The sequence below is a fragment of the Squalius cephalus genome (genome assembly GCF_949319135.1).
Source record: "Squalius cephalus genome assembly, chromosome: 16".
Classification (NCBI taxonomy): Eukaryota; Metazoa; Chordata; class Actinopteri; order Cypriniformes; family Leuciscidae; genus Squalius; species Squalius cephalus.
Genome location: NC_137137.1, coordinates 2,051,132 through 2,075,594, shown reverse-complemented (window position 1 = coordinate 2,075,594; position 24,463 = coordinate 2,051,132). Strand labels below are relative to the sequence as shown.

General features: G+C 38.0%; 1 protein-coding gene across 2 annotated transcripts in view; it reads left to right on the top strand.

Moving 5' to 3' along the window:
- The window catches only part of pi4kab (phosphatidylinositol 4-kinase, catalytic, alpha b), a 62,442-nt gene extending 39,162 nt beyond the window's left edge, over positions 1 to 23,280 (top strand). Inside the window, exons 24-56 of one of the 2 annotated variants that reach the window (XM_079896513.1) lie at positions 213 to 283; positions 362 to 486; positions 1,591 to 1,672; positions 1,770 to 1,853; positions 1,929 to 2,018; positions 4,037 to 4,156; positions 5,125 to 5,139; positions 5,358 to 5,450; positions 6,128 to 6,284; positions 6,377 to 6,504; positions 7,142 to 7,300; positions 8,398 to 8,549; positions 9,020 to 9,127; positions 9,285 to 9,412; positions 9,925 to 10,083; positions 10,917 to 10,996; positions 11,110 to 11,309; positions 11,731 to 11,821; positions 12,997 to 13,164; positions 13,265 to 13,318; positions 13,600 to 13,720; positions 13,795 to 13,924; positions 15,718 to 15,788; positions 15,881 to 15,953; positions 16,695 to 16,765; positions 17,019 to 17,125; positions 17,701 to 17,805; positions 18,439 to 18,564; positions 20,472 to 20,592; positions 20,667 to 20,826; positions 20,908 to 20,997; positions 21,136 to 21,219; positions 22,319 to 23,280. In XM_079896513.1, the coding sequence (XP_079752639.1) occupies positions 213 to 283; positions 362 to 486; positions 1,591 to 1,672; positions 1,770 to 1,853; positions 1,929 to 2,018; positions 4,037 to 4,156; positions 5,125 to 5,139; positions 5,358 to 5,450; positions 6,128 to 6,284; positions 6,377 to 6,504; positions 7,142 to 7,300; positions 8,398 to 8,549; positions 9,020 to 9,127; positions 9,285 to 9,412; positions 9,925 to 10,083; positions 10,917 to 10,996; positions 11,110 to 11,309; positions 11,731 to 11,821; positions 12,997 to 13,164; positions 13,265 to 13,318; positions 13,600 to 13,720; positions 13,795 to 13,924; positions 15,718 to 15,788; positions 15,881 to 15,953; positions 16,695 to 16,765; positions 17,019 to 17,125; positions 17,701 to 17,805; positions 18,439 to 18,564; positions 20,472 to 20,592; positions 20,667 to 20,826; positions 20,908 to 20,997; positions 21,136 to 21,219; positions 22,319 to 22,370 (3,575 nt within the window). In that variant the 3' untranslated portion in view covers positions 22,371 to 23,280. The remainder of the gene's footprint in view (positions 1 to 212; positions 284 to 361; positions 487 to 1,590; positions 1,673 to 1,769; positions 1,854 to 1,928; positions 2,019 to 4,036; positions 4,157 to 5,124; positions 5,140 to 5,357; positions 5,451 to 6,127; positions 6,285 to 6,376; positions 6,505 to 7,141; positions 7,301 to 8,397; positions 8,550 to 9,019; positions 9,128 to 9,284; positions 9,413 to 9,924; positions 10,084 to 10,916; positions 10,997 to 11,109; positions 11,310 to 11,730; positions 11,822 to 12,996; positions 13,165 to 13,264; positions 13,319 to 13,599; positions 13,721 to 13,794; positions 13,925 to 15,717; positions 15,789 to 15,880; positions 15,954 to 16,694; positions 16,766 to 17,018; positions 17,126 to 17,700; positions 17,806 to 18,438; positions 18,565 to 20,471; positions 20,593 to 20,666; positions 20,827 to 20,907; positions 20,998 to 21,135; positions 21,220 to 22,318) is intronic. The other variant, XM_079896514.1, reaches the window with a different exon arrangement.
- Positions 23,281 to 24,463: the final 1,183 nt, after the last annotated feature.

Below are 24,463 nucleotides of genomic sequence, written 5' to 3'. Positions count from 1 at the left end.
GAAATTGAATGATTTGTGGAAATCAATAAATGGAAACTCTAACACTGTTATTGAATCTCTTTCAGAAAATTTAAGTTTAATCACTTGATCTTTAGGAAACCAACTGTTGCTTAGTATTATGTAACCAGCAAAATCATTTCAAATATATATTGAATATTGAATGCATCACACAGCCCTGGTTCTGACTTGCTCTGCCTCTTCATCTCCATCAGGCATGATGCAGTGTGTGATCTGTGTCGGCGATAAAGTCTTCGATGTTTTCCTGCAGATGATGGCTGAGAAAGTGAGTCGAGTGTGTGAAGGATCTCTGAGTGCAGTATTGATCGCTCATTATTGATAACGGCTTTGCGTTGTGTTTCAGCCCAAGACTAAAGAGCACGAGGAGGAGCTTGAGCGTCATGCTCAGTTTCTATTGGTCAACTTTAACCACACCCACAAGAGGATCCGCAGAGTCGCGGATAAATACCTCTCAGGACTCGCCGAAACGTAAACTTTAACTTTCTGCTAAACGCTATTGAGCTCACTACCTAGACAGCATATTAAAGCATCACTGATGATGTAAACTCAACAATTTCCCCCAATATATATATCCACACAAAGTCTGCAAGCGCTGTGAGTTTAGGATGCTTTTGAAAAGACGAAATGCGGCAAACGTCTTCCCAAACTTGTAATGAGAATCGTTTATAAATGATTATAAACTCAACAAAAGAGTTCTTGGGTCTCCCTGCAGTTTTACTCCTAAATAAAAGCTCTATAGTTTCATGTTTGAAAATAATGTAGACCAACATAAATATTAGTATTGTAATTTTAGTGTTGTTCTGTAAAATACAATTATTATTATTATTATTATTATTATTATTATTATTATTAATAATAATAATTATATAATTTTTGTTTAGTATTTTTACTACATTAGTATTATTGCTATAGTAAAATATATTTTTTCTTTTATTATGATTTATCATTTATACAATTTAATATTAATAATAATAATAATAATTATGTATTCATAATAATTAAAATTGCGCTTATGATTAATAATAAATGTAATAATAATATTACTATTTGTTTCTCTAACACAAAAACAAACTAAAAGCTCAAATCTAGCAAATCACTGTTTGTCCTCTGATGTTGTAATAATAATAATAATTATATAAAAAATGATGCTGCTGATTATCATTATTATTAACTATAATTTTTTTTAAGTATTTTTATTGCAGTAGTATTACTGCTTTAGTAAAATTTATATTTTTAATTTTATTAATATAATAATAATAATAATAATACAAATATTTCTTTCTATTTTTTATTATATTAGTATTATTGCTATAGTAAAATATTTATTTTTGAATTTAATTATATTAATTTAATGATAAAATAAATAATAATAAATTATTTTTATAGTATTACTGCTATAGTAAAATTTTTATATATTTAATTGTATTCATTTAATAATAATTGATTTAAATTGATTTAATTGTAGTAATAATAATAATAGCAATATATATTATTTATTACAGTAGTATTACTGCTTTAGTCAAATATTTATTGCTTGAACACAGTCTGTGAAATCTCTTGTTTGTCGTCTAGTTTTCCGCACCTGTTGTGGAGCGGGAGAGTTTTGAAGACCATGTTGGACATCCTGCAGACTCTGTCTCTGTCCCTGAGCGCCGTCAGTACACACACACACAAACACACACACACACACACACACACACGTGACCGATATAACTCATGTCATTCACTTACCCTGACCTCATGTTAAACAGGACATCCACAAAGATCAGCCGTACTACGACATCCCCGACACCCCGCACAGGATAACGGTCCCGGACACGCATGAGGCGCGAGAGGTGAGACGGAGCCTCTGAGACGTGAATGAGCTCTCGATCGGACTCCGGTGTTCTGAAATGTTGTTTGTTGTCCAGAGCATCGTGAAGGACTTTGCCGCTCGCTGTGGAGAGATCTTGAAGGAGGCCATGAAGTGGGCCGCCTCCGTTACCAAGTCTCATCTCCAGGTGAGCTCAAGTCACACACACTATCAGTGTTGGGGAAAGTTGCTTTTAAAAGTATTGCATTTCCCCAAAAAAAGTAACTAATTGACCCTTCGCTAAGCCACGCCCGAAAGCTGCCACAGGCCAATCGTGGCTTAGCAACCGTTACTAGGCGTGGGAGGTCTGGCAAGCCTTCAAGCGAGGGAAACATGCCGAAGCGTTGTGCGTATTGTGCAAATCTGATACCCGGTCTCCTAAAAGTTTGCACTGGGGGGTGGAATTTTTTCCCTTCCCGAAACCTAAAATATTTATAATTATCTAATAATAATTTATTTTCAAATTTCACTCAGCCTGCTGTGCATGAACATAGCTGTTCCTCAATTTGTGTGTTTCCCATTTGAATGCTCAGCGTATCAGGCGGCTGCTGCTTGCGCTGGGACTATAGGCTTTAGCTTCAATTTTGATTAAGTTATTCTCTAATCGGTTACATATTAAGTCGTGGATATATCCCTCGAATGCATACTGCAGTCCCTTTTGTCTTGCTCTCTCAGATATTTCACCTGTTCGCCAAAAATCACTAATTATCTCCTTGGGAATGTCTGACACCGGTGCATACATACTGTAATAGACGTGCCAGGTGCGAAAGCTTGTCAGGCGTAGCAACAGTAACTAAGGAGGGCAGGGCTTAGCGAAGGGTCAATTGCGTTACTTAGTTACATTTTATGAAAAGTAATGTGTTACATTTCGTTTACGTTACTTTTTCTCACCTGGGCTGGGCTTGCTTGCTTTTTTTTTTTTAATAACAACAAAAAAAGCTAGATTTTTGGCAAACGTTAAGGCCGTTTCACAACAAAAGTAAAATGCATAAGCCTCAGGTGGAAGGACATGTAAATTTACGCCTGTACAGGAGAGGCTCAAACCAATTGCATTTTACTGTTTTTATTCATTTTGAGGAATACTAAATGTTTTCGTGCAAGTAAGATGAGTAAATGCATGTTCACATTTAGACTAGAACTACAATAGCCATCATGTTCACACACACACACACACACACACACACACACACACACACACACACACACACACACACACACACACACACACCACCTCCTCACTTTATTTCTCTCAACATGTTGTCAGGAGAGCTGTCAGTCAATAAATGTGAAAAAGGAACTAGCATTACTTATTTGAAAAAGTAACTCAGATATTTTGTTGAAAATTTAAAACAGTAATGCGTTACTTTAATAGTTACTAAGTAATCTGATTACGTAACTGCTGTGAGTGAGTGGAGGCGGGGCTCATTTGCATATTCATAGAACCACGTATACTAAATGAGGCGAGCGTGTAGAGTTACATTCAAGACATTTTAAGGCATGAAGTTTTTATTTTTAACAGAAAAAAAAACATAAATATGTAATTTTGGTGATCAAAGATGAGTTTTAAGGGATAAAATTATTGACTACAGGGGGATTTTAACTTTTAATAAAAAAGAACCAGCTCTCCCTCTTCCGTAGCAGAAGGATTTGTGGGTAATATTAGCTTTCACCAGGAATAGTTTACCATCTGGGGTACTTGGCAAACTATATGATGTGAATTAGATGCAGTGTTAGTTTTAATCATCCTTAAATGGAAACCAGTCAGCTGTAGTAATACTGTGGTATTCTTTGATTATCATGTAAATACAAAGGTTTATGTTAATCATGACCGTTCAAAAGTTTAGGGTTGTATGAATTTTTAATGTTTTTGTCTTCTGCTCACCAAGGCTATCAAAAATACTGTGAAATATACTTACAAAATAGCCGTTTTCTATGTGAATATATTAGAAAATATATAAATATATATATGAATATATAAAAAATATAACTAATTTATTCCTGTGATTGAAGACTGGAGTAATGAAGCTGAAAATTCAGCTTTAGTGTCACATGATCCTTCAGAAATCATTCTAATATGATGATTTGATGCTCAATAAACATTTCTAATTATTATCAATGTTGAAAACACTTGTGCTGGAACCTCTGATGTATATGTGTGTGTCTCAGGAGTATCTGAACAAGCACCAGAACTGGCTGTCGGGTCTGTCTCAGCACACGGGTCTGGCGATGGCCACCGAGAGCATTCTCAGCTTCGCGGGGTACAACCGTCAAAGCACGACGCTGGGGGTGAGAATACACACGTCACACACACACAGTCCCGCTCACAAACACACGTCCCGACGGTAACCGATGCTGTGCTCTTACGGTAGATGGTTACTGAGATGGTAACTGAGGTTTTTGGGCAGATTAAGGTAAGACGGTGGCCAGTCTTTAGAAGAAAAACATCAATCGTTTTAGAAAGATGATTTATGATTTATGATACATATTGAAAGCACTAAATTCAAAAACTGATTGACAGAACATCTGATTATGTATATCATTTAAACATGATCACATTTCACTGATTATTTGTTTATTAAATGGTCAAATCAGTTTTATTTTTATCGATCTTTTCATTATGCACATTGTTTCAAAGCAGCTTTGAAGATAATATTTGCAGTAATTATGTATTAAATATTTGTCAGCTCTTTTAGCAGTTAATGCATACAGCAATTTATTATGAGATTATGCATGCATTGAGCCAAATGTCCTGCTACATTTACTATAGTGTTCAGTATAACACTGCATGATGCACTGTGTCCCACAATGCACTGCAAATTTGACCTTAATGTGGACTATAATGCATTATAAACATTAACCATATGAATTGCTGTAAAGAAGATTCTTCGAAACGGTGTGTGTTGTGAAGAGTGTTACACAGATTGAGCTTTTCACAGTACCCTACTTAAAACTAACCAGATATTTCTGACTGAAATCAAATGTGAGATGTAATATTGATGATTCCTGTAGTAACTCTTTATGAATATTCATTAGCACTGTTGTGTTCATGTTATGCCTGTTGGTCTTTGTGTTGTTTTTTGCATGGTATGCGCTCTGATGTAATTTTGCAGCATGTTTGCGTATCATTTGTCATTCTCTTTGTTTGTGCCGTTACATCATTGCGTCTCTGCTAACTCATCTGTGTGTGCGCTGTGATTGGTTGGCTCTGGGTTTGGTGGGTGTGGCCTGCCGTGTGTCCCTCCCCCTCGTCCCAGGCAGCTTTTCCTCAGGTTGGTACTCAATGCTTTCAGTTGCTTCGTCTTGTTGAACTCTTGTTCTGTTTACAGACCCAGATATGTTATTAATCATAGCAGTCGATCGGTCCGTATATTCCCACTGCTCCTCCTCACAGCACGCCTGATGCTTTATAGGCGAAGGACGAGTCAGGAATGTGCATTAGTGATGTTTTTCACTGTGAAGAGACTGAATCAGTTCCCATCATGCCCAGGTTACCCAGCTGACGGAGCGGCCCTCCTGTGTGAAGAAGGATTACTCCAACTTCATGGCGTCGCTCAACCTGCGGAACCGCTACACCGGAGAGGTAAACGCTTCAGTAGGGTGTTGATGAGTGAATCTCATCAAACTTGACTGGAACGTTATTTCTTTATTTTAATTTTCTGTAAAAAATAATCAGAAAATACCTCCTCCTTTTTTTATAAAGAAAATCGTTATTATTTATTTATTAATTTAAATTGAATTAATTTAAATGTTAATATTTATTTGCTTTCTGACATAATGTGACTTTTTTCCACAGAAAATTTAAATAAGGAAATAAGAAATAATATAGTCTTATTATTTTCCATAAAGAAAGTTTACTCTTAAGACCAATTATTTAAGGATCAATATATTTTTTTTATTTATTCATTTTAATTTAAATGTATTTATTTGCATTGGGACATACTTTTTTCACAGAAAATTTAAATAAAAAAATAACATATTCGTATTATTTTCCATAACAAAAGTCTATTTTTAGGGCCAAAAGGAATATATATATATATATATATATATATATATTAGTTTTTGCATTATGAGGAAAATGTGCTTTATGGTCACATAATATCGCAATGCAAAAAATCTGTATTTAAATGGGCTTAATTTTCATACCTTTTTTTCTTTCTTGTTTTTGAGTTTAAATATGACCTGGACATGTTTATGTGTCCGTAATGCAAGAGAAGAGCATTTGATTGTGTGTGTGTGTGTGTGTGTGTGTGTGTTGAGGTGGCTGGGATGCTGCAGTTTGCCGAGGCGACGCACAGCGAGTCGAACCCCAGCAAACTGATGATCTCTCAGATGAGCGACGCTCTGGACGCCAAAAACTCTGACGCCTTCATGCAAAACATGTTTAAGATGACCGCACTGTTCATCAGCACTAAAGGTAGCACACACACACACACACACACACACCATCACACAGACCGCATCGAATGCATGATGTTTGAGTGACACACACAAACGTCTCTGTCTCAGACTGCGATCTCCAGCTGCTGCATCATCTCTGCTCGTCTCCTCTGAAGATGTTCACGGAGCAGGGCATGGAGACGGCCATCGCGTGTTGGGAATGGCTTCTCGCAGCTCGCAGTGGAGCCGAAGTCCAGGTAACTTCAAAGGGATAGTTCACCCACAAATCAAAAATTAGCCGTGATTTACTCACCCTGAAGCCATCCTAGTCAAGTCAAGTTAAGTCATCTTCATTTATATAGCGCTTTTAACAATGTAGATTGTTCCAAAGCAGCTTTACAGTGATAATAGGAAATTAAAGTAAAGTGTTTTGGCTTTACAGCAGATCTAGAATAAAGTTATTGTCCAGATAAAGTTAGTTTGATTGATTCACTTACGTCGCAACGATCATTAGTTATAATGGATAGATGCACTTTTATGATGGATAGATGCACTTTAATCATGGATAGATGCACTTTAATCATGGATAGATGCACTTTTATCATGGATAGATGCACTTTTATCATGGATAGATGCACTTTTATCATGGATGGATGCACTTTGATGGACTTCCAAAAAAATACACCCATTAACTCCCATTATAAAGCTTGGAAGAGCCAGGACATTTTTTAATATAACTAATTGTGTTCGTCTGAAAGAAGAATGTCATGTACACCTAGGATGGCTTCAGGATGAGTAAATCATGGGCTAATTTTCATATTGGGTGAACTATCCCTTTCACTATAACAGCATGACACGCTGTGAAAACCCTGTGTTCATGACGTGTGTGTGCAGTTCATGCGTGAGATGGCGGACGCCTGGCAGATGACCATCAAGCTGAAGATGGGCTTGTTCTCGGAGACCGAGTCCGAGGCCGATCCTTTAGCGGCTTCAGAAGAGAGTCAGCCACTGCCTCGTCCACCCAACGTCACTCCGCATTCACTCTGGATCGAGGTCTGGATTATTGCTTACTACTACTCTTACGATTTTATGCAGAATATAGTATGCACACTGTATGTAAATAAAACTGACTTTACACAGTGCTTTTCACATTGTTGTTAAAGTCCCCCTGTGGTGAAAATCCAGCTTTTAATGTTGTTTATGTGTCTATGTGGTGTTTTTAATACGCTTTAAGACAAACCATGTGTAAATTCATAAGTCGACACCATTGCTGAGTATTTCCTCCTTAAAACTGCAGTGAACCAAAGACAGTCTCAAAAACACACTTTGAAATCACTGGTGTTTTTAAGAAAAAAAACGTTTAAATATGTAATTTTAGGGATCAAAGATAAGTTTTAAGGAATAAAATTGACTACTAAAGTGTTTTTTCTCCATTAATCAACATCACCCCCATTCTAAAATTTAAAAGGCATCTATATTTTATTAACACCAAATTTATACACTGAGAAATAAATATTATAAATCAGAAATTTGTTTTAAGTTGCATTATTATATTTTTTCTCTACTCACTATTATAATGTGCTGTTAAATACATTATTTAATTTTAATATTAGTATTAATAATTTTATTTATTTATAGCTTAATCCATTCAATATATTAACTATTTTAATAAAAAATATTAATATATCTGATATCTATTTAATATAACATTAAAATTAAATAAATAATGAATATATTTAACAGTACATTATTATATTTAGTAGAGAAAAAATATAATGTAACTTAAAATATATATTTTTTAAATCTAATTCTTTTATATTATTAATTGATTTATTTTAGTTTAATTTCATCATCTGTATTTAATAGAATAACTATTTTATTCACTTTTTTTTTTCTTTTACTTTAATTTGCTTTATTATTTCAACTGCTTTTTTTTTACCATTTGTCTCTAGACTTGGCTAGTTAAACATACAATGTAATGCGTACTACCATTTGAATATACTGTTTTCTACTAGTATATAAAATAGTATATACTATTTTTATAAAACAGTAGGCATTATAGCTACTGTTTAAAGTGACCACATATCATTGCATTCCGCATATGAGTGATTTTTGCAGTTCTGTGTGTGTGTGTGTGTGTGTGTGTTTAGTTTCTAGTGCAGAGATTTGAGATCGCGAAGTACTGCAGTGCAGATCAGGTGGAGATCTTCACGGTTCTCCTGCAGAAAGCCCTGTCCATCAGCGTCGGTGGACCCAAGAGCTGCCTGAACCGACACGTCGCCGCTATAGGACCCCGCTTCAGGTGAAATGCATGTTTTACAGCATTTACACTATTAACAATCAAAAAAAGTTCATCAAAATTGTCCTAAGACAAGAACGGGTATTGATCAAAATTCATGTATTACTTTGATGAAAGGTTTTGATCCACTTCAAATGTTGACGACTATATTTTTTGTAACTAGCTTATATCTGTACGTGCACATATAAATCATAAATGTTCAAATTACCATCATATAAAGCTACTGTACGCACACACTGTGAGTGCATTCATCCCAGCACACAGCATTGTTAATTATACGTCATAAAAGCCGACCAATCAGGTTAACACATCCCTGTGCCTTTAGGTTTGGTATCTTTAGTTAAAAATGTTGTTAAAATGCCAGTGTGAACGCTAAGGAGACCAGGACAAAATCATTTGTTGTTGTTTTTGTGCATATAAACACATGTGGTATTGTTGTATATAACCTGTGAGTGTTGTAATTGTGCGATTAGGCTCCTGACTCTCGGTCTCACTCTTCTGCATGCTGATGTCGTGACCAATGCCACCATCCGTAATGTCCTGAGAGAGAAGATCTACTCTACAGCCTTTGATTACTTCAGGTATTATGAACATCCACACTGGCAGGGGAATGTGTAGTGTCTCTTGCAGCGAACTGAGTGTGTGTGTGTGTGTGTGTGTGTGTGTGTGTGTGTGTGTGTGTGTGTGTGTGTGTGTGTGTGTGTGTGTGTGTGTGTGTTGTGTGTGTGTGTGTTTCAGTGTGGCTCCACGGTTCCCCACTCAGCCGGAGAAGCGCCTGCGTGAAGACATCAGCATCATGATCAAGTTCTACGCGTGTTTGCTGTCGGATAAGAAATACCTCACAGCCATTCAGCTCGTCCCACCAGGTAAACGAACATCATCGAAGGTCATATGAACGATCTTCAGCTCAACTCCTCCGGACAGATGTGATGTTACATGTGTATTTCATATCAATTCCACATTTATTTGTATAGCGCTTTTTACAATACACATCATTTCAAAGCAGCTTTACAGAAGTGCATGAGTCCATATTACAATTTAGAGTGATGTGTTATCAGAGGAAACTGTCTTAGTTATGTATTTCAGAAATGTACATATACAAAATCACACAGTTAGCTAAAAATATATTAATTTTTTTCACACACACTTTAAGGACCCAGATGATGCACTCATTCAACTGAAAAAACGAAGTGTGTAACGTTGGACACTTCATGCACTCGACTGTCGCAGCTTTAATGATGTAGCGGAGGGGGAGGGGCTGTCAGACTCTGATGTTGAAAGACAAAATAAACGTATAAAAGTTCATACACTACATGGTTGAGTGCATAGTGTATAAGTGCATAGTGCGTCATTTGGGACACAGCTCTTGTGTGCTCAGACCCTCAGGACGTGTCTGTGAACAGTCTGTCTGTGATGGCGGTGACGGACTCGAGGAGCAGTCTGGACGCGGCTGTGGGATCCAGACAACAGGCCAATCAGGGCTGGATCAACACTTACCCACTGTCCAGCGGAGTCTCCACACTCTCCAAGAAATCAGGTACACACACACACACACACACACACACACACACACACACACACACACACACACACACACACACACACACACACACACACAGGGCTGGATCAACACTTACCCACTGTCCAGCGGAGTCTCCACACTCTCCAAGAAATCAGGTACACACACACACACACACACACACACACACACACACACACACACACACACACACACACACACAGGGCTGGATCAACACTTACCCACTGTCCAGCGGAGTCTCCACACTCTCCAAGAAATCAGGTACACACACACACACACACACACACACACACACACACACACACACACTCAGGGCTGGATCAACACATACCCACTGTCCAGCGGAGTCTCCACACTCTCCAATAAATCTCCAATAAATCAGGTACACACACACACACACATACACTCACTCTCTCTCTCTCACTCTCTAGCATCCTTAATCTCTCTGACCTCACACCACATAAAATGCTCTACCAGTCAAATGTTTGGACACATCTGCTCACTCTTTAATCTGTCAAAACTAATTTCTAGCATGTACCTTTAGATCAAAAGGAGTTTCATCCTCGGTACACATTCTACGATTTTGACTTTTCCCAGATGAAAGATGGCCAATCGTGGTGATTTCTGTGCTCGTGGCTCCTAAACGCCGTTCAAAGACGGTCTTGCGACCAAAGATAGCCGGCGATCATTTTCTTACAGTGTCATGAATTATGCCTGATCATCTTAGTGTGTTTGCTGCTACGACCTACATCAAACCATGAGCCAATAAAACTGCAACATGAAAAAATTACCTTGATCTCCATTTGTAAAATTTCTGTAAAATTTTGTAGGTCTGTCAAAGAAGACGAACCGAGGAACGCAGCTGCACAAATACTTCATGAAGCGCAGGACGCTCCTGCTGGCCCTGCTGGTGAGATTACAGTGATGTAATGGATATGCGTCTCTTTACTACAGATATCATGACCTCTAGTAGTACGTTTTTAATAAGTATATGATTAAACCAATGATATTTCTGGTTGTTAGGCCAGCGAGGTGGAGCGTCTGACCACCTGGTACAATCCTCTGGGCAGCCAGGAGCTCCAGATCTCAGCAGAACAGTCTGTGGAGACCAGCATCGCCAACTGGAGGTCCAAGTACATCAGCCTGACGGAGAAACAGTGGAAGGACAACGTTAACCTAGCGTGGAGCATCGCGCCGTATCTCGCCCTGCAGCTGCCGGCCAGGTGAGAGAGCGCATGCACGACGTTTGCATTTATATTTGATGCATGATGGATTTTATATTTTATGCATTTTATATTTTATGCATTTGGTGATGGATTTTATATTTTATGCATTTGGTGATGGATTTTATATTTTATGCATTTGGTGATGAATTTTATATTTTATGCATTTGGTGATGGATTTTATATTTTATGCATTTGGTGATGAATTTTATATTTTATGCATTTGGTGATGGATTTTATATTTTATGCATTTGGTGATGAATTTTATATTTTATGCATTTGGTGACTCGCATTGCGTTCAAGATCTACATGCATCTGATCATGCATTTCCTGAAAATCAAACCCATGGTTTTGGCAGAGCTCCGGGAATGATTAAAGTGCTCTAATAATATGAAATGATACTGAAACTGATATTTTCCAGGTTCAAGAACACCGAAGCCATTTTCTCAGAAGTGACCCGCTTGGTTCGGCTGGATCCGGGAGCGGTCAGTGACGTTCCTGAGGCTGTGAAGGTGAACATCCAGAACCCAACAGAAACACATGATCAAATGAACGAGTAATAGACCTTAGTCGGGTAGACATCATTTAATTTAATCTGACGTGAGGTTCAGAACTACAGTTTCTTCAATATGTTGCATTGTCTAGGGTCTTATTTTCACAGCCTGTGTTTCCTGGAGTTTTTGTCCTCTGGATATTTCTGAAATATATATTAAGATGAACTACTTAAGGTAAAACAAAGTTGCAGGTAGGGGTGTGCAATATTGACAAAATCATATCTCAGAATAAACATTGAATATTGATATTTTGAAATGATTAAAAAAATTAAAGATACTTTAAATGTGAAATTAAAACCACCAGTAGGTGGCAGCAAGTCACTGTTAATGAGTGAGTCATTGAGATTCAACCGATTCATTTAAATGGCTGATTCACTCAGGAACGAAGCATTTGACTCTCTTAATGAGTGAGTCATTGAATCATTTTATCAACTGATTTGTACTTTCACTGCCGTGTGTTGCTCAGAGATGCTAAATAGTCCTGTGGTTTTGTTTGGAACCATTTCTAATTTTTCCAATTTTCATTGACTAAATAGAGAAAAAACAGGCAATATTGTGTCTAAAAGTCACTTTATATTAACTTCTTGTTTACTGTTGTATAAAATCAAAATCACGTTTGTAATCCTGATATTTGGAGAAAAAACGTCACTCTTCGTTTTATATTAATTAACTATATTAAATGATATAAATATAAAGGTCAGAGGTATTTTTGCCCCTTTATCTTAAATATTGAGAGAATTCTAAATGCGTTTTAATAGAGTAAAACACGTAATGTAAGTGTGCGCTCTCTAGGTGTGTTTTTGTAAAGTGAGGGACATACTTGATGAAAATGTCAGATCACATATCGTTAATCAACAATCATGATCTTATCGCACACCCCTAGTTGCTGGACCTAAACTAAACTCTTTTCCTTATGCATTCATATACATTTTAACCTAAAATCTTGCTAATGGACCAAATAAAAGTTCATGGACGTGATATTAGTTCAGTACTCATAAACATTGTGCTCCCTCAAAAATACTGACAGTTTGATTTATCAGATCTGGCATCTGCACTGGTAACTGTGTGTGTGTGTGTGTGTGTGTGTGTGTGTGTGTGTGTGTGTGTGTGTGTGTGTGTGTTTCCCGCTGCAGTTCTTGGTGACGTGGCACACGATTGATGCCGATTCTCCGGAGTTGAGTCACATCTTGTGTTGGGCTCCGGCTGATCCTCCCACGGGCCTGTCGTATTTCTCCAGCATGTATCCGCCACATCCACTGACCGCACAGTACGCCGTCAAAGTCCTGCGCTCCTTCCCTCCTGTACGCCATCATCAACATCACATCACTACATTTCTTTATAGCGCTTTATCTTGCGTCAGTTTGTGTCTTTATTAATGTATATTTTACTTCCGTTCAACAGGATGCTATTCTGTTTTACATCCCACAAATTGTTCAGGCTCTCCGTTATGACAAGGTATGGTATTACACACTACATGAAAGATAATATCCTAAAAAGCATGATAGGGGCACTTTAAATTACTTTTCATATAATATGGACAAATAATGGAAAAATTATTTGCATGTGCTAAGTTAGATTTGTAAAGGTATAAATCAAGTTTCATGCATCATTTTAATATTTTGCAAAAGTATAAATATGTTGTATATGCAGGCCATATATTGCATTCCCCATTTTCTCTCCCTGACTTGTTGATTACTCTGGTAATATTGTGTGTGTGTGTGTGTGTGTGTGTGTAGATGGGGTACGTGAGAGAATACATCCTGTGGGCGGCACAGAAGTCTCAGCTTCTGGCACATCAGTTCATCTGGAACATGAAGACCAACATCTACACCGACGAGGAGGGACACCAGAAGGACCGTAAGTGCTCTTCCCCGACATCAGCTCGATGTGGAGAGCTCTTCAGTGACGGTCATTCTGTGTGTGTTCTCTAGCGGACATCGGGGAGCTTCTGGAGCATTTGGTCGAAGAGATCATCGGGTCTCTCTCGGGTCCAGCGAAAGATTTCTACCAGCGCGAGTTTGACTTCTTCAACAAGATCACCAATGTCTCCGCCATTATAAAGTAACAGAAACCTGCCGTTAGCTTCTGGTTGTGCTCCGGTCATTTTGACTCTTTTTCACAAAATATTTTCACATTGGAATAAAACTTACTGACTTTGCTCAAACAGGGTTTAACAACTTTCCCCCCAAAAAATTGTGGATAATGCTTGCTTTTTTGGGATATTTTCCCCCCTCTTTATTATACTTGTGTTGTTCCGGGTCAAATATGACTGGCCTACAGAAAATTGTTTGCAAGGCAAATTTATTTATATAGCACATTTCATACACTATGGTAATTCAAAGTGCTTTACACTAGTGATGGGGACGAGACCGCCTATGCCGAGTCCGAGTCAAGACCGAGTCTTTGAAGGGTCGAGTCCGAGTCGAGACCGAGTCCGTTGGTTTTCACATTCAGTCGAGTCCGAGTCAAGACCGAGTCTTTGAAGGGTCGAGTCCGAGTCGAGACTGAGTCCGTTGGTTAACATGGGAGGATTTGAACTTGAAACACGGAATGTACTGACGCCTTTCCGTGGTTAAAACAACATTGCTTCTTATGTTTGTTCATGTTTATTTGAGGCTATAAATTAACTAGAAGGAAGAGATGATCGGTTCACGAGCAGCTTTAACTGATGCTCTACAGCGATCTGTCAGACACATTTAAGAGCCACAAAACGGTATTTATTGTTTAAATTTCTTTTAAAAAATGACCAAGTTTGAAAGGCGAGACTTTGTTTAATATGTTTAATATCAAAAGTAACCGAAAAGTAACCTGGTCTGTCCTGTCTGTCAGCGTGTTGTCAGTCTCCTCTCTGCTCCGCGATGTATTTTTCACTGCGTGAGAACATGGTGTGGCGTGAGAACGGTGTAGCTTGTCGGACATAGCGACAGTAACTAAGGGGGGCGGGTCTTTGCGAACAGTCAATTAAAATTTTCTAGTGGTATGTATTCTAGTGGACTAGTGATGGGACGAGACCGCCTATGCCGAGTCCGAGTCAAGACCGAGTCTTTGAAGGGTCGAGTCCGAGTCAAGACCGAGTCTTTGTAAGAACAAGTCCGAGTCGAGTCCGAGAAAGCAGAAATCGGTCTTGAGACCGGACTCGAGTACTACATCACTACTTTACACAGAAAGGAATTAAAATAATCATAAAAAATGCAAGGAAAATTAAATCGGTTATAAAAGGAATTAAAAGAGGTATAAAGATGATACATAGATAAACTTCTCATCTGGCAAAATAAGTCTCTCATTATGCTATATTATCACCAAATGTAGGATTCAATCTTTTCATCAACTTGTGTTCTTTCAGTTACCATAGGTTATATATTTATTTTTGTGACTGATTGATGGTAGGCCTCATTGATCTGAGCTGATGCTCCTCAGTTGTTTTGAGGAGAATACGCTTGAATGAACTTCATCTCACTTAAAAACTATAAGTATATAACCTGTGGTAACTGGAAGAACACAAGTTGATGAAAAGATTGAATCCTAAATTTGGTGATAAGATAGTATAATGAGAGACTTATAAGCAATTTTCTGTTGGTCAGTCATTTTTGAACAGGAACACCAAATTAGCTTAATTGTCAAGGTTTAAATAGGACTTTAAGATGAATTCTATAGGTTTTTATAAGAGTTGTGTGGGATTTATGTATTTTTATTTGGTAATTGTTGCTTGTGTTGGTTTGTTGAGACTTTTGAAAGCATGTCTAACATCACTGAACGCCTGCACCTCCTGTTTTAGTCTTGAGATGGCGCTAATTGTCCATTCTTATCTCATGCTTGAAGCTGAGATCTTCTCTGTTTCTCTGCTCATGTTTCAGGCCCATTCCTAAAGGAGACGAGCGGAAGAGAGCGTGTCTGCGAGCTCTGTCTGACATCAAAGTCCAGCCAGGTTTCAATCTCTCTTCATTATCAGATCACTGTGTTATTGGCTGATATTACAACCACTTTTAGTTACAAAACCGTTAATTTGATGTTTCTCAGGCTGTTATCTGCCCAGTAACCCTGAGGCCATAGTCCTAGACATTGACTACAAATCTGGAACGCCAATGCAAAGGTACAAGCATCACCTAAAGTGCCCCTATTATGCTGTTTTAAAGGCTCTCAATGTTGTTTTGGCGTCTCCTACAGTAGATTCACTTGCGTCCAAGGTCAAAAAACACTTTAATTTCCTCATAATCTCCACTTCAGCATCAGCTCTTTTCTCTCAGTGTCTGAAACGGTTCGATCAAGGATTCAGTCTCTCTTCAGTCTCTCTTCAGTCTCTCTTCTCTCTGAGAGCTGCTCTGCTGTGATTGGTCAGATGGCCCAGTTTGCTGTGATTGGTCAGAATCCAAACACTCATTATCATATCTGAACTTCAGCTCCGGATCTTCCTCAGCACTTGATACTCAGTGATAGAAACAGTAACGATGGTGTCGGTTTAACAATCTCAGTATTTGGAAGCGCATGCAAAGTGGAATTGCTTTTTCTTCCAGTCTCAGATAAACTACAGTGTTTGAGGGCGGAGCTAAGAGACGCTGTTCAGCCAATCAAGACCAGAGGCTGACATTATGCAAATTAGTTACAAACCTACGCAGATTCAGCAGGAAGTGAGACTGAATTACTGATGACTCGTTTCAGTTCAGAAGCTTTTATATTCAGAAACAGCTTTATTACACACTACATGAAAGGTCAAATCTGAAAAAGCTTAATAGAGGCACTTGAACACTGTCACACAGCATCTATAAAAGCATCATGTGTGTTTGATGGGGTTTAGATGCTCAGTAAAGTCACGTGTCTGTGTTTTCCCTCTCAGTGCTGCCAAAGCGCCGTATCTGGCCAAGTTCAAGGTGAAGCGCTGTGGAGTGAGTGAACTCGAGAAAGAGGGTATGCAAACCATTAGGGCACAAACATAATTTTTTTAATTCCTGAAGCAAACAGCCGTATCACATCATTGTTAGCAATTATGCAGCCTTCGAATGTGAATGATTTAATTGTCTGTGCTGTATTATAATAATATTATTAAATAATAATTTTAGAAATTTAAGATGAAAGTCTGAGGGATAATTGTGCCTTTCAATCACGCCAGCACATGAAGTATGATGATGCGCTCCTCTTACACACACGTGTGTGTTTGTAGGTTTATTGTGTCGCTCGGACTCTTTGGATGAAGCTCAAGGCGGAGAAGACGCACAGAAGATTTGCTGGCAGGCGGCCATCTTTAAAGTAGGAGACGACTGCAGACAGGTATCAGAGTTTCGTACATCTCATGTGCTTTGTTTTTTGCCGTCCTTTATGTACTTTATTAGTTTACATTTCTGCCATGAAATCTGATTGGATGAGCCAACGACTCAAAGCCATAGTAAAAAAGCTGATATATACAGTATTCACACCTGTGACGCACATCATCATTTTACACTAACAGGGGAACTAACTATAATAGTTTGTGAAATTATTGATTCTGTTCATTGAACATTGGCTTCTTTTTAAAAAAAAAAAAATCTGTTGCAATTCACATTTAATACCCATTAAAACCACACTTTAAAAAAAAAACATGAAATATTATTTAGATTGCTTTATTGGCATGACTGTGTTACAGTGTTGCCAAAGTACAAATTATAAATAGAACAGAATAGAAACATGTATATAATATAAATCAACAGATTTAAACTGTAGATTTTTAAAAACATTAACAAATGGATTGTATTTAAATATGCATTGTAAATCACATTTGACAGATGTAATATATTTAAGTAGAAAAAGTTTGGTTTAGTGTTTCAGGTTTTTTTTCTCTTTTTCCTTTTCTAATTTCCTCCCTGCAGGACATGTTGGCTTTGCAGATCATCGGCCTGTTCAAGAACATTTTCCAGCTGGTGGGACTCGACCTGTTTGTTTTTCCGTATAGGGTGGTAGCGACGGCACCAGGGGTGAGTTGTGTGATTTTTTTTTTTTTTATTGATTTTTTTATTAAAAACAAAATTTGATTTTTTTATTTTTTATTTTTTTAAATAAAACATTTTATTTATTTTAGTTTTAATTAAAACAAATATTTTACTTTTTTATTTATATTTTTTTATTTAACTTTTTAACTTTTTTATTTATTTAGTTTTAATATTTAGTTTTAAATTTTAAATTAATAAATTACTTTTATAAAAATAATGAGTTTTGCCGGCTAGCATCACACCAGTCATTTTTTCCCACACAATCTGTCATCCGTGGTGATTGTGTAACTGACCATTTTTATATGGCTAAACTTACACAACTAATAAAATAAGACATCCGAACAGTCTGTGTTTATTGATTGTAAATCTCATGATCATTATCTGAAGGGACAAACACACACATCTCACTCTCTGTATTGTATATTAATTCCCTTTATTACGATTGTTTGTTTGTTTGCTGCTCCTGATCTGAGTTGCAAATTGTGCAGAGAAATGAGCTTCGCCAAAGGTCGATCCGCAAGCTCTTGTTTCGAGTTGGCTAGTGTGACACTTATGTAGAGCTTATGATTTTTCACATTGAAGACGTTCTCTTGTGGCTGTATGTTTTTGGTGTAACAGTGTGGCGTTATCGAGTGCATCCCAGACTGTAAGTCCAGAGATCAGCTGGGACGACAGACGGATTTCGGGATGTACGATTATTTCCGTAACCAGTACGGAGACGAATCCACTCTGGCCTTCCAGAAGGTGAGAATAGCCTCATATCTCTTGTTCCTGAACTCTGTTTCTCTATCAGGAGTCCGGCGTCCACTAGAGGGCATCAGCAAACTTCCACATGATGACTTAATATCATACAAACACTGTAATTGAGCTAGAACAACTAAAATATTTCCTATTTTAATTTATTTATATATATTTTTTCTATTTATTTTTCATGTATATTATTATTTTATTTGTTTGTTTGTTTGTTTTGGAAATCCAGGATTCCCACAGTCTTGGAAAACCTGGAAAATATGGGGAAGCCTAATTTTAAAAGTGTTTTCTAGACTTCTAGGATTAAGTCATAAAAAACAAACTTTAAAATAGGCTGAAATTAAAAGTTAACTAAATTAAAAAAACAATGTATTTCCAAATTTCTTATTTATTTATTTATTTGTTTGTTTATTTATAATTCACAGTCTTGGAAAACCCTAATAATATATTAGGAAGCCTAAAGTGTGTTTTAGGTTTTACTATATTTTATCAGGTACAGTAGAAATTAAAGGTTGTATCAGCGATTTCAGGCCCAAACATAAATTATCACATTCATCTAATCTTTCCTAACGATCCGCTAGCTGCCCGCCCATAAGCATAGGCAGCCGTGCACGAGCGCAAAACCTCAACACCCGCCCCTGTCGGGTGTTTTTGTGTGCAGATCTCAGAGCCTAGGCTTCCTACAGAGACGCGGTTTTTTGACGACCTGCTTATGAGGCGGGCAGCTAGCGGATCGTTAGGAACGATTAGTGATGATCACATTAGAATGAATGTGATCATTTATGTTTGGGCCTGAAATCACTGATACAACCTTTAAGTAAAAATTCTTATATCCTTAATGATTATCCAGTAAATCAACAATGACTGTATAATTCATGTAGATTAATTGGTTTAAAAGAGTCAGAACCTTAAAAAACAGCTATCAAAAGTTTTGGAATTCTGAAACTTTATTTTTAATTAAATTTCTTTTTTTAATTAGGAGTGCCCATAGCTTAAAACAATTTATTAAAACAAAACTTAGGGATAGACGGCCTTCAAATATGGTTGTACATTTACATTTATGCATTTTACCCAGTTGCTTTTATCCAAAGCAAAACACACACTCTCCCTCTCTCCCTCTCTCTCTCCCTCTCTCTCTCTCTCTGTCTCTCTCTCTCCCTCTCTGTCTCTCTCTCTCTCTCTCTCTCTCTCTCTGTCTCTCTCTGTCTCTCTCTCTCTCTCTCTCTCTCTCTCTCTCTCTCTCTCTCTCTCTCTCTCTCTCTCTCTCTCTCTCTCTCTCTCTCTCAAATTCAAATTCAAATGAGCTTTATTGGCATGACTTGTACAGTATTGCCAAAGCATTGGCCATTACATAAATGGACATTACATACACAAATAATCAATAAATTCAATAAATCAATCAGTAAACAAATGCATGAATACATTTATATAAAAAAAAAAAAAAAAAAAAAAAAAACCTATGTACATTTGTACCAACATTCAGACAAGATGAGGATGATTCTGACTTTAGTTTTGTCCACTGGCTGACTCTCGTAGTTTGTGGCAGGCTGTCACATATTTTGCTGCTGTTGTGATTGAGCTGGAGTTCTCTCCCAGAATATGCTTTAATTTTTCTGAATTTGGTAGTGCCATAAAATTTGGTTCTATTTGTTGGAATCTAGTGAAATAGTCTGATCTAATGCTGTGATAGTGATCACAGTGTATCAGGAAGTGTTCTTCTGTCTCCACCTCTCTCTGAGAGCACAGTGAACACAGTCTCTGTCTCTCTCTCTCTGTCTCTCTCTCTCTCTCTCTCTGTCTCTGTCTCTGTCTCTCTCTCTCTCTCTCTCTCTGTCTCTGTCTCTCTCTCTCTCTCTCTCTCTCTCTCTCTCTCTCTCTCTCTCTCTCTCTCTCTCCTGCAGGCGAGGTATAACTTCATCAGGAGTATGGCTGCGTACAGTCTTCTGCTGTTCCTGCTCCAGATCAAGGACAGACACAACGGGAACATCATGCTGGACAGACACGGACACCTCATCCACATCGGTGAGACCTCAAACCATCACAACGCTCTGTTCTGGGTCTATCATGAGTGTTTCTAATGTGTGTGTGCTCCTCAGATTTCGGCTTCATGTTTGAGAGTTCTCCGGGTGGGAATCTGGGCTGGGAGCCGGACATCAAACTGACGGATGAGATGGTGATGATCATGGGCGGGAAGATGGAGGCCACGCCCTTTAAGTGGTTCATGGAGATGTGTGTGCGCGGATACCTGGCCGTCAGGTGAGATGTGTGTGTGAACCTGTGTGAACGTGTCTATTATAAATGGACGGAGTTGATTTCCTGAATGCATTTCTCCTGTAGGCCGTACATGGATGCTGTGGTTGCCTTGGTAACGCTGATGTTGGACACCGGGTTGCCCTGTTTCCGCGGTCAGACCATCAAACTGCTCAAGTGAGTCGAGGGGCTGATGTTTTCAGACACTTTTGCATGCACATAAACATCAAGCACTGGAAGAAACATATTTTAATGCGATCGGTTATTATGCGTTATAAAAGATTATACAGATTTGAAGTGAATCTTGTGTTGTAGGCAGCGTTTTAACCCTGGAGTGAGTGAGAAGGAAGCAGCGGCGTTCATCATCAAAGTCATCCAGAACTGCTTCCTGAGCAGCAGGTCAGTGTCTGAGTGTCTGTGTGTGTGAGTTACAAGGAGTGCACAGATGTAAAACAACACAATCTGTGCTCATCATATCATATATGGACATTAAACATGATGCTCAAAGGGAACCTGTTATGCTTTTTTTGATTTGACCTTTTCTTTAGTGTGTAATATCAGCTGTTTGTGCAGGTAAACACATTCTGCCAAAGCTAGTGAATCTCTCCAACAGAAAACACTTTCCTGAAATTCCTCATTTGTCGTCCTGCCATTATGTCTGTGACTTAGCTATGTCACCATGACACACATTTACGTAAACCCCGTCTACTCATTATGGGTAAGTGATTCGCTATGCCGAGACTGCGAAGGCAAAGAAAACATTGCATGGCCTTCCAATAGTGACACCATAAAGAGACAGGAACTACAGCAGTGTAGGAAACAGGCGCATCAGCAATGAACCGAATGAGGAAAAATGTGTTTTTAACTTAAAATCATGTAAATGTATTCTAGCAACCCCCAAAATTATGAGCTAGTAAATCAGCATAATATGAGCACTTTAAAGAGGAAATAATAATAATAATAATAATAATAATGGCCTTTCTTAAAGTCTTGATGTTGTTTTCAGGCTCTACTAGAACAGGTTTCATGCATTATTTCCTCATATTCTCCATTGTTGCGGCTCCTCTCTTCCCAGTCTGTCAGTAACGCTCTGTTTACTTCCTGTCTCTATGAAGCCCCTCCTTCTGAAAAGCACACTGTGCTCTGATTGGTCGGCTGGAGCAGTGTGTTGTGATTGGTCAAGCGCTTTGAGTGTGTTTGGGTAATGCCCGCCCCTAATTACCATAACCGCCAGTTTAACACACAACTAACTAACTCAACCAGGCCCCGCCCCTTTATTCTGTGTATGAATTATTATAATGAGGAATATTGTGACGTGTTCGTTCCCGGAAGAAACTCAAGACTACAATGGAGGCGTTTCAGGAGTTCAGAAACACTGACACTGATATAGAGAAGAACTCAAACAGCAACATTACACACTAAAGAAAGATGAATATGTAAAAGTCCTCTTTAATAAATAATGCATGAATTACATGAAATGTGTTTTCCTTTGTTCCAGGAGCAAAACGTATGACATGATCCAGTACTATCAGAACCAGATCCCGTACTGAAGGCCAGAGAAGTGTGTGTGTGTGTGTGTCTCACTGATGCTATATCACACTGCTGTCACAGTCTGGTGTGTTTGTGCACTTCATACGCCTGAGATGAGTTTGCATGGATTAATACACACTAAAATCAGCACTTATGAGACTTTTCTTCACACGATGAACTTTCTGCTGCATGATGATTTCAATTATACTTGATTTTAAAGTCAATTTTCTGCCATTATTAGTTTTATTTGATGTGATTTTGTTTACGGCCTTTAATAGTTTCCAGATAAATCATGTCGTTATTAAACAGCAGATGTTTTTACGGATGTGGACGGTCTGAACTACAGACAAATGTACAATTTTAGAGGTTTTTAGATTTGCACATTATATTGATTGATTATATTTATAGTTGAATGTTTGCCATCCTGTGAATCTGTATTTCTTTGCAGCTTTGAATTTGTGTATTAATATTTCTGATTTTAGGGTCACATGACCTGATCAATCACTGCTTGTTTTGCAGTATGTGACTGTTTATTGATCAGTCGATTGTGCAGTAAGTGACTAATCTTTGTACGCTCGTTTGTACGGTCGCATTAATTCTCTCCTCTCTTTATATTCGCATTCCTTTTGGATTATTTATTGTCCGTGATATTTAATAAATGTCTACAGTAATTGCTTGTACGCATTTGTAAAGCTTCTTTACTGTGCATGTGATAATCCCAGATGTCAAATGAAGCGGAGCAAGTGTTTTTATTTATTTAGTGTACAAAATGCTTCAAATGTACAGTCAATATCTGTGTTTTCAAGGGGTTGTTCACTGACAGTGATTTGACGTTACCAAAAGTCGTTCATTTACTGTAACGGTATGATGTGAGATTACCCATGAAAACACCTTCTAGAAACCAATAAAACTGCAACATTGTCAATGTTTGTTAAATGTCAGATGCTTTTACAGTATACATGCCTTTTAGCTCTACATTTGATCAGTCCATTCACTGGGAGCTCTGATTTTGCAGAAATAAGTCACAAAAAGATATAACTAAACAGAGGTCAGAAATTTACATTGTGTCAAGATAAAAAAGGACTTATTACTTATGCAGTAAATAAATAAAAAAATAGAAAGGTAATTTAGAAATGAACATTAACCAAAAACTAATGCTTTAAAATATATTAATTCAAGATATATTTTAAAGTGTAATACGTGTTACATGAACAACTGGTAATGTACACATCCTTGTTGTGAAGCATAAGAATCACAAAATATTAATCCACACTATACACCCAAAATCATAAACTTTTGCCCCGCCACTTTTGAAGTTTTGGTTTCGCCCTTGTAGGGAATAAAACCCTGATGTTACTCCAGGAACACACTTGGCCTCATTCATGAAACTTTCGTAAATATATGAGTAAATTCGGAGTAATCTGCGTGTAAAAAAGACCTGCTAAACAAATGCCAGTTGCTCTTCTGAAAACGGCCAGATGGTGGCGCTTTGGAGGCGCAGCATTTTTCACGCTCTACTTGCTATGATTATAACAATATATGCCAAACAGTAATCTGTTATTTATAATCGATCTGATTTTGCAGATAGTTTGTTTTATTAACAATTACTGAATATAAAGATGCAATATTATAATATCCTCAATATTAACTTCTCCATTGTTGATCAGGTGTTGTACACAGAGGATGATTGGTCGGTGTGTTATTTGTCCCGCAAATCCTCCACTGTGATTGGACGGCTGGGTAAAAAATTACAGTGATGAGCGCTGCGATTTGGGTTCCCTTTCAAACTATCACTTCGTATTGCATAGCTATACGCAGTGGGGAAACTCCTTTTCCTTGATTTACTGAAGCCTATAATATAAAACGCATTTTGCAGCTGCACAGCTAGCACAGTGAGTGTCTGGCTCACTCATTGGCTGTGCTGTGGCAACTGCACATCCAATGGCGCGGGCGCCTCTGACGTGTGCGCCAATGAGCTAGCATCACGCCATTACATGTCAGCCTGCCAAGGGGGCGCGGCCTTAGCCCATATTAGTCCCCGAAAAACGCCATTTTAGCAGGTTTAAACGACTGAAGCGACAACTTGCCAGGTTACTATAGTGCGGCCGGCTAC